Source organism: Buteo buteo, chromosome 16 (genome assembly GCF_964188355.1).
Source record: "Buteo buteo chromosome 16, bButBut1.hap1.1, whole genome shotgun sequence".
Taxonomy (NCBI): Eukaryota; Metazoa; Chordata; class Aves; order Accipitriformes; family Accipitridae; genus Buteo; species Buteo buteo.
Window position 1 is genome coordinate 28,334,427 of NC_134186.1, and position 19,297 is coordinate 28,353,723.

The following is a 19,297-nucleotide window of genomic DNA, read 5'->3' on the forward strand; positions in this document are numbered from 1 at the left end:
AACAATCCAAGAAGCCGGTACTTTAGGATCAATGTTTTATACAGAACAGTGCGGCTACCAAGTTGGCAGAGGAGAGGGGCTAGGACAAAGCTTTTTTATTTCTGAAATGTGACGCTAAGGTGTTCCCAAAGTGAGGAAAAATTGAATTCCATGGGGTTTAATGTTGTTTCGTTTCCTCCAAGCACTGCACACAGTGAGTCGCTAAACCCCAAACAGGCATGTGTACCCCCAGAAAATCAAAACCTCGGTGCTGACTGGATCACGGTCTGGCTAAGCAAGCCTCTGAAAGACAGAAAATATATCCAGTACCAAGTGGAATTTCTGCTCAGAAAGAGGGAAAAAAAAGCAGGACCTCCTTATAGCCAGGGGTTCTGGCACTTGGAAAGCATGTAAAAAGTACTGAGGATTGTAAGAGCTCTGCTGCCTGTGCTTTTGGATGATGGAGAGGGAGCCTATCGATCTCTCACATTGGAGTAATTTTTTTTACTCTGTATAAATAATTACATCTTGACTGGAACAGGGACGCGAATCCAGATTTAACTGGACCTGGATTTTTGTCACATATGCTGAGTTTGAATGGCTTCCTCAACGTTGTTACACAACTGAGACATTTTTAAAGCATCACTGTCTTTTCACCTGGACTCTTTGTTCTTTACGTGACCTTGTTGTGTTCACTCTGACATACTTTTTGTGACTACTGAGGAACCATTGACATGGTAACACAAAATACGATTTGATCTTTTTCTGGAAGTTTTTCCTTTGATTAGCAATGGGAGTCTGTGATATGGTGTTCCAGCCTTGCCGTGCAAACAGCCTTAAATTACACTTCACAAGATTTCATTCTAAGTAGTAACACTGACAATCCCTATGCACACTTTCGCTTTCTCTAAACTTTTTCTAAAAGCAGACTGACATGTATAGAAAACTCACTGGACTTTACTGCATCAAAGTTCTATAAAATCCTCTAAAACAAGTGTGCCTGCAAATGCTAGGCCTCTCCCAGATTTTAATTCAATGTGCAAATCATATACTTGAAGCTGAAAAAATAATCCCTGCAGGGATGATTTGATGTTGGATGGGCATGTCCCCCTTTTTCTAATGGTAATAATTAATTTATAGTCAGTTTCAGTAAATATACAGTTTCCCCATAAATAAAGATTCAAAATTCACAGACCAGACACAATCTCATTTTCTATTTCAGCATTTTGACATTCATTGGTTAGTGTCCCCCACAAAAATCATTGGTCTCAAGTTTAGATCATACTATTGTAAGAAGATTTGAAAAGTGGACTAATTTCTTCTTGCATTGTTTTCCAGTTACTGTCATAATAACTTAGAACCACAGGCTCCTGAACTAATTTTTTTAAAATAATAAACTCTTCATTGAAATTTAAATCCCTTATTCTTGGGATATTTTTGAATATAATAGTCTCAAATTCTAATGTAAACAAGCAGCCAGATAACAAATGCCTCTCCAAAATTCAGCATCCCAAGCAACCTATTACACCGTTTCCTCTTTTGCCAGGGAACACATTTTCGGTCTTGTCTTTCTCCAGAACTGCCTGGCTTTATTCTGGCAACAAGAATCTATGTTGATCTCACATCCTCTACGTAAACAAAAATTTTGCTACATCTTTAAATCCAACAAGTCAATTGAACACAACTGTGTACAACATTTCCCCAAGAACAGATGATGGTGCTCAACCAAATTCATTCTTGATCTGTTGGCACCTCCTAGATCTCTGTAAACACACTCAGTGTAGAAAGTTATTTAGTACCACTCATGACGCCCAAAATTTCTTCCTTTGTAGGTACTGGCAATTATTCATAGTGTTGTTAAATTTTCTGAGACTACGAATAAGCAAAGAGTTCTGGGGTGTGCTTAAGTCTCGCTTTTTTTAATCTTTTGTTTCTTCCACTACATGCAACATTTTTTTTTCTTGTAATTGACCAACAAGCATCTTTCTCAAATGTTTTTTAAATTCACCCTTCCAGTGAGAACTCCATACAGAAGACCCCAGGCCTTCAAATTTTAACCCAAAAGCCAGTATTCTTTTGTAAAGGTATGAAAAGATCACATTTCCTTTTAATTTGCTTTACATTTTTGCATGAAAGTTACTCATAATGTAGCTTTACCTCTCTCTAGATTGTACCCATTCTTCTGACACTTGAAGGCTTTTGTGAAGTGCTTTTACGCATTACTTCTCTTGCATTTATTCTTATATACTGGATGCTTGCAAAGCTGGTTACCATACCATGCAAAGCTCTGTCAATTTTGTTTGAATTTGAAGATGACTTCTGGTTATTATGACTTGAATTTTATTTCATATTTGGCATTCCCAAGAAATGCTATAACCTCAGAGCTTTGCTTGCCTTCCATTAATTTTACTCTAGCCTAGATAACTTCCATTAATTGGGCACTTTTATAATGTTTTATGAAGTGTTCATATAGGTTATTCCAAAAGTTCTCGTGCACTATTTTCTTTAGATCATAATCATTGCTTCCTACCTGATCAGGGCATATTCTCCCAGAACTGCAAAATTATCTTTTCAGCCCTACAGACATCACCAGCTCTCCTAAGTTTAACCTTCTGCCTTCATCCTTGCATTTAAAATGAATCTTGTATATGTTTTATCTTTAAGTGCAGCATTCTTCAGATTTCTGTTCTACACCTTCTGAAGGTTTGAGTTAACAAAAATTATTAAACACACAAACGCTTCAGAATCAGCCACATCCAAAAATAAAAATACAAAAATACCTTCTAATGGCCCCTGATTTTTTTCCAACTACTGTTTGCAGGCTCAAGGGAGGAGATATTTGAAGTTTTCCTTTGTAAGATAAGTAGTTTCAGTTGCAAGGAAATTTTCACCTGCTTAACACTTTTATTTAGGACACTGAATTTATTCCCTTTTATTTGATTTTCGTAACTGGTGTTTGGTTTGTATGGATTGAGCAGAAAGTCTTTTTATTCCGTGACTAGTTTTACCTGGATGTGCAAAACCACAGCTGAAACTGCATAACAATGCACCCTGAGGAAGGTCAATCCTGTAAACCACATCACCCAGTTTCTCAGCTGTACCTGCACGTACTTACTGTCTTCAAAGTAATAACACAAAGTTGGCCTTGATTTTAACATATTCTTAGTTGGGAAGTGCACCAGTGGACAGAAATTATACATGCACCGCCACACTTCCTCCCCAAAATATTTACAGTAGGTTCTACCTACCTACTTATCCTAAGTCTCATGAGGGGACTTTTCCTACTTAAGCAATAAATTGTTCCTTGAGGAAAGGGCTTGAAACAGGCTTGACCTTGTCCCTGGTTCCTTCCTGAGCTGCTTAGATAGCTGACATGTTTACAACCTTTTAAAGCCCTGGAGTTGTCTTTCTCTAATGACTACAGAAGCAAATTACGTGCTCTGTGTAAAAGATAATGCTGCTCTTACTGCATGTATTTCTGAATTCTAGCAGTACTTTGAAGTCACTTAACAGTTAAAATGGTAGCTAAGTATGCATTGGTTACAAAATACATCTAGGAGTAAAATACCCTGTAAAGAAACAAATGCATAAAAGCACTTCTACTGAGCAGATATTTTTTCTCCCCTGAAATAGAAGAGAATTTTAAAATAAAATTTCCATCTAGCAGAAGAAAACGTTTATTCAAAATTAATTACATACTCACCTTTGACTCTATCTCCTTTGTGCAGATGAATTTCCCCTTCTCCTTGAGGTTGATATGGCTTTACGACAATAAAAAGTCTTCCAGGTACAGCACTGTAAAGCTTGCGTTTTGGACCCTGATAATCCAAGGCAGACAGAGTATCCTTGTTGGCACTAGGATTGTAAACAGCACTGGAAATTGAAATTAAAAAACATTAACTGGTTATTTAAAATAACCATCACATTAGCAGGATTAAATTAAGAGTGAATAACGTAATTGTCTTCCAGTAATACACCTAACCCTGCAGAAAAAATACATGTTTTTAATCCTAAACACATGCTTGTAATGGTTGAAATCTTTCAACATGAAACATGATCAATATCCACCTGACCACGATGGCCTAGAAAAGAAAACATGTAACACTAGAGTGTTTAGTTTTTCTGCAAATTAAACTTGCACATTCACAGACCCTGATGAAGCTTAAAATTTATAGGCAAATCATACATTACAAGCATCACAATTTGTCAGAAAGGCTTTAAAACATCTGTATTTACAATTATTGGTAGGAATGGGTATCTTTGTAATATTGTAACGTTAACTGACAACTGAATTATTAACTGAAAGGACTGAATAATCAAGTTACTTTGTCACTCCAAGGCCTGGAGCTAAATTTTAGATCTCCTCAAAGCATGGTTCTTATGGCTAACATATTCTCCAGAAGATCATTTCTGACTGCTGGCTATCCATAGCTCTCCCAATGACTTCAGAGTGGTATGCCCAGGTAAGTCATAGGTCATCAAACAACACACAATCTACTTATGGTGTATAAAGAAGAAATTATTGAAAGCTAGTGAACTATAGATAAGATCATTATTAAACCTCTGGAAAAATGAGCGAACTGTCAAAAATATAACACGAGAAACAGGCAAATATTAAAGAGGGTGGGAAACCTATAGGAGATATTGTAATAAACTTGTAATATGCTACTATTCAACCTTAAAAAAAAAACCAACATAAAAACTTGAGGTCTTACACAGAAAGTCTAGAAACAGAAAATACTCATGAGAAAGAAGAATATTGATAAAGATTTATAGGAAAAAGATAGGGTACCAAAGGAAGAAGAATTATTTAATGGTCATCTAGCATTGTAACACTCCGCTTACTTTCTTGTAAGGAGAAAGAAAAGATCTCAAACTGCTATAAGCAAAATGAAATACGAAGGCTGGAGTTTAGTGCTTCTTCACCCTTTTTTTTAAACCAATCTCCTACCAAAACAGGAGTCAATAAGGCTCTCAATATAGGTAAAGAAGTTGTCTGGTAAAGAAACAACTATAGTGGATCTTTCATACCAGGAACACTTCCATTTTCCTGCAGTAACTTTGTTACTGTTTGGAATAGCATCCCCCTTTCCCCTTGTTGTTCTGTTCTTCTATCACTGTGAACAGGTGCTACTAAAGATAAGCCCTACTTAAGAGTTTAAAAGTGAGCTCTGGTTGCATGTCTGTGATGGAGTTTGCATCAGAAACCTCAGCCAGCTCTCACAGTCGTTTAAAGGAAGACCAGAAAAGATGATGTTCAGGTTTCAGTTCTTTTGCTCCAATCCTTTTTCCTTATACGTAAAGAAACAGCACCATAAAAAAATCTGGATCTATAAACTTGCTACACATCCAATTTCCACCTGGCTCAAGCTGTATTTTCTGCCTAGTGTAGTAGCAGCCAGGTAGCAGCTGTTCACAAAGTTATAGCCCAGCATCTTCTGGACTCCTATCCCAGAAGATAACATTGATTTTCTCTCTCACTGAAAGAGGAGGGGGAAACGGCACATTTAACCTCTGCAGCAAATGCATCATTGCTCTTGAGACAGGCTTACTAATGGAAATCAGGGCTGCAAGCGGGATAGATGACTTCTTCAAAAAAGATCTTTTCTCTCCCTCCTTGTCCCCAGGTTGGGCTGCCAGCCCAGCAGTCTCATGCCATGAAGGAGCAGGAGGAGGATGCGGAGATTTCAGAAGACGTGTGGACATGTTTCCCTCTCACCCAGAAGAAAGTGGCCACCCTTGAGGGCTCAGCCCTGACTGAGGCTGTGCTGGCACCTCCTTTCGCTAATCACCGTGGGCCAAATTCCAGAGGAAGGCTGCCAGTTCCCCTGCCTCCCCCGGCCTCCCTCCAAAACCAGTCTGGGATGAAAAGCAGCAGCCTCACGAGAAGACAATCACCTGAGCCACACAGGCTGTAAAGATCACATGAAGCCCTTCCAGCATCACTTTCCAGCCCCTTTCCACAATGCAAACCCCACAAATCTCATTAACCTTTCCCCATTAACCCACCCCTTCTGGCTGCTTCTGCTCCAGAACCCAATCTACTCCTATGTCAAAAAGGGCTTTTGCATCTAAGGGGAGCAACAGCTTCGTGGTGAATGTATTATTTGCAAGTAATAAGCAGAGAGAGCAACAATTCCCACATTTAGCTGACGGTAAGTAGGTGGTCATACAGTTAAACAAAATCTGTGAGGAAAGTGTCATGTAAGGTGCCATTCGTGACTGCAAAATGGGCCTGTGACAAGAAAAGGCATTGCTTGCAGGAAAAATTACAAACAAAATCCTTTTAGTTGTCTTTAAATTTAGAGAGCCTCCAGCTCTCTTCTCAGTACTTGCATGTACTCTGGACATCTCTGAAACAAGTCCTGATCATACATCTGAAACCCTGCAGCTGGGTAGCAGTTTAAGTAGCTGTGATACTGTGAAAGATGATCTCTTTCACTAAGAGAAAGACCAAAATTTTATTTCCACAAAATTTCAGGCATTAAATTGGTTTCTGCTACCATTTGTGCTAGTTTTCAAAATCACGTGCTTTCAGAAAGGGAAGAGGAAAGTGGCTGAATAAAGTCAAAGCAAATAAACGTTTGCTTATTCAAAAAAACCTTTTAATCGTTCCCCCTGCCTCAAAGGTTTGTTTATACTTCAAGAATTTGGAAGTGCGTTATCCCAGGAATATTGATGAAAAGGCGTTTCTTATCCCTTCCAGCTAAAATAATCACTGACTCTAAGGTAAAACCTCCCACTGGTGGCATCAGCAGTATCCAGTGGAATACGAGAACACTCATTCTCTGAAAAGCACCTCACAGCCACCTCCTCACCTAAGTGAAGCCTCATTACAGACAACCTGGTTTTAAGCCGATACGGGTCTCTGTGAGGAAGTGTCACCCAAATTATAACCAAATGAGGTTTTGCTATTATTGTAACATACAACAAGGTAAGATGAGTTTGCTCTACTGCATGAAACCGCTGGCATAAGAAATTTGCATCCTGTTCCTTCCAGTGATTCTTACATTTCAGACAACTTTTTTTACACTGTGCCGTATTTCCACTCTCCAGCAGTATTGTCACTATCATGAATAGTGCTTGTCAGTTTGGGTGCCTACAGCCAAGGAGAGAAGAATGTGCATGGTAACAGGTGACAGCTTCAACAACATGACATTTTGTTTTACTGAATTGAAAACTCAAGTAAAGATCCATTACACGTACAAGAACAAAGAGAAACCAACAGTTGCATTTCTTAATAATGCTCACGTCCTTTTTTACTCTGAACAGCAGATGGGTTTTGCTATTAGGAAACAGGAGAGACAAAGCCAGATATTTTAAATGACCATTGAATTAAATGGGTTTGGTCAAAACATTTAAGCTCTAACTCTCTCTGTCACTACTCAGCTCTGCCTCCCTTCATTTTTGCAGCCCTGCACTTTAACCCCTCGTCCTGGTGCAGCTCCATCACTTGGACACTTGACAGATGCAGTTCCCAAGTCCTCCTCAAAGTGAAGCTGTAATCGCCTATTCACAGGGCAGTGGCTTCACAAAGTCAAAGTCCCCGCCTGTGATCAAAACTTAGACACAAACCTCTGTTTTATTATATTACTTACAATACCTACAACACTCTAATTAGTCAGGATTTGCTCTCCAGTGGGACATAGCTGCAGGATATTTGCAGAGAGTGCCTGCTAAATCACATTTGTAATTCAAGAGGAAAGGAAAAGCAGTAGTGTCATAGGGAATGCAAAACCCGGCAGCGAAGATAATCATGGAAGAAGCCCACAACATCTGCCACCACCAGCTCAAGAAGCCTCTTTTGCTCTAGGCCAGCCTCCTACACAGCTCCACTTATTCCCCCCAGCTATTCCCCCTATTTTACTCTTTGGTTCGGCAAACATCTACAGAAGGGAGAACTTAAACAGTCTCTGCTCCACCACCCATGAGCAGCTCCAACATAGGTTTCAGGCATGACCAGTAGTTTCATGAAGGGATCAAGTATCTCAGAAACATTTTACTTTTCTGTTAAATGCAATCATTATTTCAAGTGTTAAAAAATCTTGAGAACTAGCACCTTGACTTGGAGTTGCAAACTCAACAGTCACTGCTGAGCTTTGCTGAACTTTAAAGCCTGCCTGGCTGCTGGAGCTCCATGAGGAAACAGCTGGCTTTGACTGGAGCTTCCAGTTAAAACCTTCACACTTGGACATGTTCCACTGTGCTGAGATTTTATTACCTATAGATTATATAGAGTGCAAAAGGGGCATATAAATAACAAAAAAAGAATATAGCAGTCCAGCATGATGACGTTAGGGATATCTCATGCTGTGCAAATAGTCAAAAAGTCACCTGATGTGCCTGTGCTGCTGCCGTTTGGCATCCTCCCCCAGCCTGTTCAGGGATGGCGACCGGCTCCGGGAGGATGGAGTGTAACTCCCCACAGTTTTTACAGTTCCATTAGGATTATTCTGCATCTGTTGAAGCAGATGAGGTGAAAGGCTGCGGTGTGAAGAAGCAGAGGAGGAGGCTGACCACTCAGGGAGGTTGTTGATGTTCAGATTGTTGTCGCTGTTGGAACGAAGCAAGATCCGAGGTGCTGCTAAGGTGCTTGGGGGTCTCCGCCTTCTGTTTGAATAGGTCGGAGCCTCTCTAAAGGGCACTGTGTAAAGAAAGACATCCAGGGTAATCTCAGATGATTTCACCATTCATACGTGTTTACCACCCCATAAAAAGATTTAGCAACATATGGCATTGTTTCTTCTGCCGAGACAGAAACTGTACCTTGCCTGCATCGCTAATCGAATTCATTATCTTTAAAACATCATTAAAACCGAAAACAACTGGGCAACGTTAACCTGTTTATTGCCTTTAATAAACAGTTAAGCGACACCGGTGGCATGAGTCTGCTAACAGTCTGAACTATGGCCTGGGAAACGGGAAACACCTCATTATTGTCAACATTGAGTCTCAAAAAGTTCATATTCATGCTATCTTGTCATATTCAATCAGAAAGCCACGGAAGAGGGCTGATAGGCAGAATTTTTGATGCGTGATCTTCTAACTTCCTTCTCCCATTGGCAACCAAACTGGGAGAATTTTGTTCCGTTGCAAGCTCAGGCCTAACCTGAAGTCTGTAGTGTTAACAGTCACCTTATCCCCATCTTCCAGGTTAAAAATTGAGGACATAGGTTCTTCTCCTGGCAGAACTCTATTACATTGCTATAATCCCTAGGTATTCCTCTCTTTCTAATCTAGGCATTTCTACTGCATCTATTACTATTGTATATAGAACATATCACCCGAGGGTAATGCAATCGCTTCGTCACGTGCTGTGTCCCAAAGAGAACATCACTGTACCCAAAGGCTGCGATATACTACTTAATGAAACAGTCATAACAGAAAACAAAAGCAAGGGCAATAAAAATGTAATACAAACCAGAGGGCCTATGCTTTCATCAGTGTTATTGGTACAGTGCTGCAGTCATACGAGAGTTTGTACAAGCAGACGCTACATTTTCCAGATCTCCTTTTCTCACTGTAGTGGGTCAGTTAGTTCCAAGTGCAACTCAAAAGGCAAATTTCCTAATAAAAGGCACCCAGCTATCACTAGATGTGATGGGATTTCCTACCCATATTATAAGGTAATAAAGGATCTGACCTCGAAAACTCACACTTGCCTTGGTCCCCATTCATGCAACTATTCTCATTAATTTCAGTGGAACTCAATGGGGTCGCAGGATTTGATCCAAAGTGCACATATTTACATCTGAAAAGTCACAGGAGTATAACTAACAAAAGGCAGCCAGGCATTATTCTGAGGACTTTATTGAGCTGTTGTAATTTTCAAAAAATCATATTTCAGTTGGGAAAGAAGCCCCACAAAATATCATCCTACATGTCTAAAGTGCCAGTAAATGCCATTTATAAAGTGCCAGAAATGTCTACGCATTCAATACCCTTCAAAAACACACAAAACCCCGAATAAGAACGTCTGTCATACTGTGCAAGTAAATAAATTCACATAAATATGAATATACATAGGAATCAATCTGTCCTGCCTTGAAATACAGCCTTTAATTGAGAGAACACAGCAAAATTTAAGGTTTCAGAGCAAAACTGAAAGCATATTTATAACATAAAGATGGAACTGCTAGTAAAAAAAGGGTTTATATAATTTTCACCAGAATCAGTTTATGATTAACTGCGATTCTGAATATTTTAAAATAACATCCTATTTCTAATGAGCTGAAACTTTCTACGGTAAATAGCTCAACAACATCAGAACAACCACACAAGAGAACAGTGTGCAGAGAGAGAAAGGTCTTTAAATTCATTTCCATCATGTTTCATTTGAAACAAGGCTGAAATAAGGGAAGTAGTCTTTAAAAGCTGTTAAAGGGGATAAAGCATATAAGTCCAATATTTATGCTAGAAGCTGTCTAATTTTCAGAATATTCCAAGTTTTTTCATATTTAATATTTTTTTAAGGTCTCACAGCAGCAGAGTATGTCACTGAAAGCACCTTGGTGCTTTAAATGTCACAGTGAAAGCCCCAGTTAGTACTAACTTAAAGAAAACTCACAGCACTTATTTCCAAAATTGACCTATACAGATCCTCTAGATTGATGTATGTGACATAGACGTGCCCTTTGTGCCTTCCTGTATTTTTGCCATTGGAATACGGCTCTAGAAATTATTTCATTGAAGACAGAGACCTTTCCCAGGTACAATAAAGCAGAATAACTACTGTAATCATTCTGGTAAAGGAGAAAGTACACAAAAAAGGGAATGTTTTGCACATACAGGTTTGCTACCTGAAGGTCTAATGCTGTTCCCTTAGGGTCACCAAAGTTTGTCTTGGACTTCAGTAAAAATTGGATCTGAGCCTCAGATTTTAATTTTTCATGACCTTAAAGAGGTAACACTTGAAGCAGACTGCCGAGCCTTCCAGCCACAGACTGATAAAGCTGAATATTGCCAACATTTGGGGGATGTTTACTGTAACTTATGAGAGGTTGGTGGGATATCTCCTGGCAGGAGTGGGAGGGAGCACGAGGGGCACGGTGCTCAGGCACGGCAACAGGACGGACGGAGAACTGCTGAGAACGTTTATACCGACAGATTTTAGAAAACACAAAACTGGCACATTCATTCCTACTAAGAAACGGGGTATGTTTTGTACATATACACACTTTCCAGGTAGCAGATTAAATTAATTCTTTTGCCCTTACACACCTTAGAAGGATTTGACATGACCATTTAGGAGTTAGCTTCTGCTTTGCTATTAATGTTCTATTCTTAAGCAGAGAACTACAAGCAAAATTAGCCTTTACTACAGAAAATAAACGGGAAAGGGGACAACTAATTACACCAATTGACGTATGTCTAACACAAATCTTTTATAGAAAGAGTTAAAAATAAGCATTTCCGTGCCTAAAGTGATTAATATTCCACCCAACTGTTTCTTTTCCCCAGCAATCTGCAAACTGTAAGTGGGTGGATATTTTTTTAGCTGCTTCTTATGGGCATTATTTATATTATTTTCACAATAAAAAAATAACTACAACACAAAATGATGACATGCAAATGTCCACGCTTTAACCCCTGTTGGACATTGTTTTTCCCTAATATTTCATCATGTTCAGAACTGTAAGTATAACTGTTGCAAAACTTGTTTGGGAAAAAACACTTCATAAAAAAATGACACGAAAAATTTCTGAACTAATTTCATGCCCCTAAACTTTAAAATTATCATCCCTAAAATCATACCTGAAAGTACCATTTAATCCTTCCTCCAGCTCTCAGAATTCTATTCCTGGCATTTCATACATCTGAAGGGGCAATTCGACACCATTCACTGACAAAAATTCACCTAGGAAATTCCTTACATGTCTTCAAATGCATTTCTTAGGGAACAAACACATTTTTATAACTACTTGACTCTTCAGAGAAAAACCTAAAATGAATAAAGTCACACCCAGCCTTAATAATCAGCTACCTAAATGGACTGTCTAACACAAAATAATTTTGAAAAAGAAATTGCAGGAATTGATTAATTATAGAGTCACTAAGCCAGTCATATTAAATGTACACAAGAAAACACCGGTCTGAAACATCAAAGTGTTCTGCTTTCATTGCTTACCTTCTTTCTTTGTGAAGGCATTTAACAAAGACTTCATTTTCCCTTTTTACTTTAGCAGCAATCCCCTCATTATATAACCTTTGCTGGGAAGAAAGAGGCAAAAAAAAATAAAAAAAATAAAATAATAAAGCTACCCAATTTCTATGTGTTCAGGCTGCCTGCACCCTGACATAAGCAGCAGGTTTCTGGGCACTGTGTAATTGCGAGCATAGCTGGGCAAGCAGTACCCAGCGTTCTGGTGACAAAGCCCACCCCACATTCTGTCTGTCAGCTGGGAGCCAACTGTGCATAGACTGGAGCTGCTCAAAAAAAAAAAAATCTTGCTATCTTTCACAGCATTAGTCATGTGAACACCACCGCCACAGCCTTGCAGACGATAGATACCCTTGCTTTCGCGAGCACTGCATTTGTGCAGGAGCGAACGCCGGGGCTGAGGGAGGTGCAGGCGGCCGGAGCTCCGAGGGGGCCAAAAATTCATATATACGAAGGGCAGGGGGGAGCGAGGTGTGAAAAGGTACTTTGCAGCGGCGCTCCGCAGGCTGCAACTGGGGAAAGGAAAACCTCGACAGAGATGAGAGCTGCTGCAGAAGTGCATTTAGCTTTTAAACTTGCACAGCTGACTCTGTGCAGAGGCTTTTTGCTATTTATTTGCTCTTTGCTATTTATTTGCTTTTTGCTACTTCTTTGCTTTTCGCTATTTATTTGCTTTTCGCTATTTATTTGCTTGCTTACCGCAATGCTCCAAAGAGCCAATTTGAAGAAAAGTACAAATCACACCAAGCTTCACACAATGACTACGTTAAGAATGGAGACAAAACTGGCACTAAACAGAATATCTTAACATGGCCTATATTCCAGTCTGAAACAGATGAGATACAAGCACACTTATTTTCCACTCCCCTTCCACTGTGCTGGAATAAACCAGAATTTCTTTTTGCATAGGATAAAAATAAGAAAATTTGACCAAGCCACTTTGCTAAATTCAGTGCAGATGCCAGAAAATAAATGATGTAGCCATTGCACTTTTTAAAGTACTAATTCGGAAAAAAATTCTATAGATAGCTATGCCAGCCAGTGCAAACATTCTCCCAGAGGAAGAGCAAATAACTGAAATGGGCAGATAGGAAGCAAGGAGGAGGTGCTAACAATCACAAAAATTTTAGGCATAACTAGTTAAATGTAAGATATAAAGATTCCAAAGAACAGGAAATTCACTCTTTAAAAAAACCATTAACCTACATTAAAAAATTGCCTTCAAATAGTATCAACTATATAACAGTTAATAAATATTTATTCCATTTCAGACTTCTCTGCTGATCACTAATGCATCTATTTTGAAAACTGGGTCTTTTTCTTACTGAGAAAACTGCTTCAAGACAGAAAATAAATGACTTAAATGAATTTAACCTCTGTATGCATAATTATCTCATATGTACCATAACACTGAAAAGAATTAGTAAGCATAAATAAATTCAATAGTTTAAACTAAACGTTGTAGTGTTTATATAGTTATTAATTTAAAAAGAAAGGAACATTTCTCTTAATTATATAATTTTGCACTTTGGTTCAATTTATTTTTAAAAGGGACTATTTTTAGCAGGTGGAAATCTTACCAGAGGAAATGTCGGACACAGCATATGTACATCATTAAATGTTTTTATTTGACAGGAAGAATTTTCTTCTTAACTTTGAAAAGATGCAAAGCTTTCTAAAGAATAACTTTGACCTGTTATTTGCTAACTTATGTGCATTAACTCCCCCGAAGAATCAATACCGTTTCCAGAACAAGAACTGCTACACCAGAACAACCGTGCCACTAATTTGAATTACGAGCTTCTGCGCATTACTTTTTCTAATATCTTCATTCAATCCCCCTGATTATATTTGGAGCTACAAATGACAAAGGAACTAGAATTATTAATAATATTTTACATTTCCATACTGTTTTCTAACTAAACTTAGCCAATAGTATGCGAGGGCTCATGAATTCTGCATGAAAACCTCAGTATCTGGTAGTACTCCTGCTTCGATAGCCAAATGGAGACCAACAGAAGCAAGTTTTATGGTGGTTGCTCCTGAAATGCTCAGGAAAGAGGTTGTAATCTTAATTTTTGCTTCCTGATGGGGCTGAGATAGTCCTTTGTAAAAGCTGGGCAAGTGCTTGCTGGTGATCCTTACTTTTAGCAATCGCATGACAACCTACGGGCTGTGCCGCTGCACGGTTGTCCATTGACAATACAGAGCATAGATTGAACCCCGTATACTTCAAGAGGAGAATTACCCGTCATGCCCAAAGGAAAAGAAGAAAACCACTGCCTCCCTATGCTCAGTTCTGTGCTTTAGTAAGCATACCACCAGTCACAGAAAATTACATACAGGCTATGAGCATTAACTGTCTCCAAAGGGATGGGATCTCAGCGTTGCTCATGTTCCTCTAAGCCGAACATCCTGAGCATTTTACTGACAAGGTGACACTGGTGTAGAAACCCGGGAGTTGAATCCTCAAACTGCTTTTTCCTTTGTGTGGGTGTCAGTGTTTCCAAGTAATGATAGCCTAAGTACCTAATCACAGCAGTTAGGCGATGAAAGGGTTAACTCAGTTGTGCTCATTCATGTCCGTTCATATACAGTAAAATAAAAACAGACAGGCAACTGTCGTCAATCAAAATCAATCCCAGGGGGTGTTTTTATTAGATTCTTGCTGGAGCTGTAGCATTTCATCATCTAGAGGTTTCTAATCAGTGTTATAAAAACATAACAAATATTAAAGTCACCTGAAATTATTGAGTTTTGTGGAAATTGTGGGAAGTCTTTCTGATCTACACTATCAGATATATCACCTGACGAGTGACCATTTTATTCCATTTAACTGTCTGCCTTTTCCCCAACACAGGAAATATAATTTCTTCCTACATGACAGAGCCTACTGCAATAAACACTATTGTACAATTGGAAAATATGACAATCCAAGAAGTCAGTGAACTATTTGCAGCTGCAGTTTCTGTTTTTTTCCAGTTTTCACTAATAGCTTATTAGAATTTGTTTATTTTAACTGAAGTCCCAAAATCTGTGGTGTTGGGAAGTTAAAAAAGAAAATATTACAGCAGCTTTCACCTTTTCCTGAAAGATTTTCTGCCTCACAATGGTAGTCTTGGTATTATTAGCTCAGGACAAAAACCTAATAATTTGACTATGCTAGCACACAACAACTATATAACCCAAAAGCCATTAGCATCCATAATCTAAAAATCATGAAGAACCATAGAAATAGAGGAGAGGTAAGCCCTAATTTCCATACTTCTTCTGTAGGTGCTCAGGAAAATTGTGTGTGAGCTCTGCATGGGGATGTCTCTGAGAAGAAAAGGCCCCCCTAAACAGGAATCAAAACATGGGCTCTTAAGTTAATTTTGATTAGCATTTTTTTGCACATTTGTAACATCAGGCTCCCAAATTTTATAGGTATTTCAGTCCATAGCTCCCATTAGAAATCTATGGAAAATCAGTGACGTACGTACCCTAGAGGATCTACTTTTAGGCACTTAAATGCCTTTAGAAAAAGCAAAAAATTATCTGACCGAACATGCTCTTACTTAATCACCCCCCAACACTCCTCTAAGACCAAGGGCTTCCTAGATGATGGTAGAACACAGTCATGATTGTCTTTATTCTTTTTTGATTTTGTCCATTTTGGAGTTCTTGCCAGAAAAAATCCCTTTAACTTGTATACACATCTAGGTTTTTGTTAAAAATACAGTTCTTAGCATGTATAAATGCATTTCTCTCCACTATAAAATAGGCTTCCCGTATGCTAAGCCACCAAATGGAGAGTTAGACAAGAAAAGACAGATTCAAATATAGACTGTAAAGTACAAAAAGACTCTTAAAAAAAAAAAAACCCAACCCAAAAAAACTCTGGGTTGATACAGTGCTTCTGGATTACTTACTTATTCCAGAAAGCCACAAGGTGGTCAGGAACACAGGCAGTGGTGACAGATTCAGAAGGAATCCACCTCACAGGAACAACTAAACCTATTTTCTAAAGCAAAGGGGTTTTTTTAATTATTTTTCCGAAAAAAATCTGGGGAGTTTGCTCAGGAACATGCAGTTAAACCAGCACTGAGAGAGAAGGATCTGAGCCCACTCAAACGATGCTCGAAGAGCCCAGCCTCAGCCGACCTAACATTAGCATCTCTCTCGCCACCGTTAGCATCTTCTTACCACCCACCCAGCTACTCGTGGTATCAGTCAGCTCTTGTTAGTAGCCTTCGGGCAATCGGTCCAAGTTTGAAGGGTAGAATGGGGGCAGGAGACTGTGTGGAGGAAAGGACAGCAGCGGGATGGCTCAGGAACAGATGGCAGGAGTTATCAATTAGAAAGAAAAAAACAAAAAATAGCAGTGCAAGTTACACAGCCATGTGCCAGACGTCCCTTCCGTCACCTGGCATTTCTGCTACATTGCCGTCCCCAAACTTTGCTCTATGTGACAAGGGCTAGCCTCACTGTGCTTTCACCAGGAACTGACTACGTTCACAGAACTTGCTTAGAAAAACACCAACGAGGAGTTGGAAAGGCTCTCGGATATCCAGCAAAAGCCAGAGCTGTGTGGATGGCTTAATTAGAGGCGATATTTTCTGTGGTGGAGTGAACTGGCCACTGCTAGGCTCTCCAATTCTGCAGAAAACACTTTACTGAATTCCTGTTATTAGAAGTATTTTAATAACTAAGCATGTGAGGTGTCTAGATTTGTGGGTACATTTCAGAGGAATTTTAACAGTTGATGAATATACAGTTGCCATATAAATGAGCTTAAAATCATGGGAAATGAAAATCAATCCCTCTTTCTTGCCATACTCACATGATTATAAATAAGCCTTCACTAAGATTACAGCAGTAATGCAAGAATAACATTCAAAGATCTGCATGCTTGTGCAGAAGGGAGACATGTTCACCTTATGGCTTTACTTTCAGATGCTTATACAATACCAAGAAGATACAGAGATTCTTCTACTTAGACTACATTTAAAAATTGCTAAATATTGCTTAAAACTTATTACACGTCTGAACAAATGTCTGAAATCTCTTTGATAGGTTAGAAGATAATAGGTTTAGAAATTATGATCAAAAGAGCTTGACTATCATGGGGTTTCCCTTTTTTAAAAAAAATTTACCGGGCTCAATGTGGCAATACCCGCAAACAGCTGAAGCTCTGACTGCAGCGATATGGCTACACAGATTAGAATTTACCTGAGAACCGAAATAAAACCTCCGTCCCCCAGGATGAGACGCTGCTTTGTAGCCTGCAATTGCGTGAGGAATCTGGGTCAGGGGTGCAGGCAGAAGCGGAACAATGGAAGGTTAAAAGGTGGGAAAATGAAACCCTCCTTTTTCAGCGAAAGGCTGGAAGTGGGGAGGAAACAATGGCCAATAATGAGCGAGATGTCTTGCAAGTCGCAGCTTGAAGAGAGAGAAAAGCAAATGCAATGAGAGAAAGCTACAAGAGCTGAAGGAGAGTTCTGAAGCGTGATTGAAATCTATCAGCAATGTCGAAGAAAGCAGCCTATTTGAATAAAATATGTATGGCTCACTTTCATTCTAACAGGTATACTCCTATAACGAAAGAGCAACTCATCCAAATAAGAACCTGTATTTTACGTAGTTCTGTTTCTGCAGAGTATTCTCCCTCAGCCAGAGGTGGGGAATGGGAAGGCCAGCTCTGGGAAGGCTTTCTCAAGGTTTTATGCTCCCAGAGCACCCATAGCCCCTCATTTCCATTACGCATGTTTGGGTTGAAAGTAACATCTAATCTTACTCTGAATAATACAAATAACTACAGTAAATGTTTGTATCTACCTTCTAGACATTTGTGCACCCAGATAACAAACAGTTTTCTCTGCTGGTTGTGAAAACAAGGAAAAAGAAAATCTTTTAAAAAGTAAATAGCTATTGTGAACCATTTCAAAAAAGGCAATGGGCGATCTGCAGTAGATAAAACATGAACTACTTGTTTTAATTGACCTCTTTAAATATGGACTGGGCTCATTTCAAGGTCTGTTTTCATCAGCAAGTAGATCTCATCCAGAATTGTTCATCTTTATACAGCAGTGGACTATTAGCAACCAGCTACTTAGAAGTGTCGTTGAAGCAAGAGATTAACAACTTGTACGGTATCTGGACAGAAAGATCTATTTAGCTCAGACTATCAGCTTGAACTGAAAGCATTCAAGTGTGAACCCCTGAAGCTGCATTCTTTCACCTCCAACAATACGACAGAAAATACAAATCAAATATAATTATATCTCACTGCAAATTCTTATGCTCTTTAAACAAGCTGGTGAAAGGACGGTGCAATTTTCTCCACTAATAATACACTGGGAAATCTAGTCCTGATGCAGAACCACACAGAACCACTGAATTACACAACAAATTAATTTTGTTCTTTGCATTATGTATACATTAAGTTGCGGAAAATATCATTTAACATCAGGGGGCTGTGCATATCCCAACCCACATAGTTTATGCTGAAAAAAAAAATAATAAATATGCGTGTGTCATTCAGAGACAGGAGATTTTCATGGCTGGTAGCTCCTGCAAACAAAGATGCCTGATTCTTCTTTTAATGTCTGACACTGATGGGCCTTGGATGCAGTATACAAATTTGTGGGTTGCAGTCTGATGTTGCAGAGGAGAACAAAGACAAATGAAACTACACAAGATGCTTAGAAAAACAAATGTACCAATATTGGATTGCATGCCGTTTCTGCGTTCTGGTGTTGTACAGAAAACAATCTAATTTTGCCTTTGTGTAACTCTCCTCCTACCAAAAGCTCTCAACGAATTCCTTAAATCATTATGTTGTTCCAGGCTTTATTCAGTGATTTGATTTCACTGCTTTAATCTAAGTGTGAACCTCTTTAGTAAATAGTGGGACAAAGCATCTGTGCTTCCAAAAGTGTTGGTGGATCATGTCAGTTTTATTTAGAATAACACCATTTTCATAACTGAAAAGTGTATCTTGCTCTCAATGGGGGGAAAAAAAAAGATTGGACTCTCGTAGAAGTTACAAAATACATAACTAGCCAAAGTGGTCAAATGGTGTGCCAGAGGCATGTGCATTATGCTAGCAGAATTTATATAGACAACAGTAATTGCTGGGGGAGTGGGGGGCCTTGGGTAAATTTGTTTGTACTATTT

General features: G+C 39.0%; 1 protein-coding gene across 1 annotated transcript in view; it reads right to left on the reverse strand.

The window, feature by feature from the left end:
* SHANK2 (SH3 and multiple ankyrin repeat domains 2) overlaps positions 1–19,297 on the reverse strand; it is a 360,490-nt gene that overhangs the window by 218,082 nt on the left and 123,111 nt on the right. Inside the window, exons 13-14 of the mRNA XM_075048288.1 lie at positions 8,314–8,623; positions 3,683–3,852 (exon numbers count right to left, since the gene is read on the reverse strand). Of these exons, the coding sequence (XP_074904389.1) occupies positions 3,683–3,852; positions 8,314–8,623 (480 nt within the window). The remainder of the gene's footprint in view (positions 1–3,682; positions 3,853–8,313; positions 8,624–19,297) is intronic.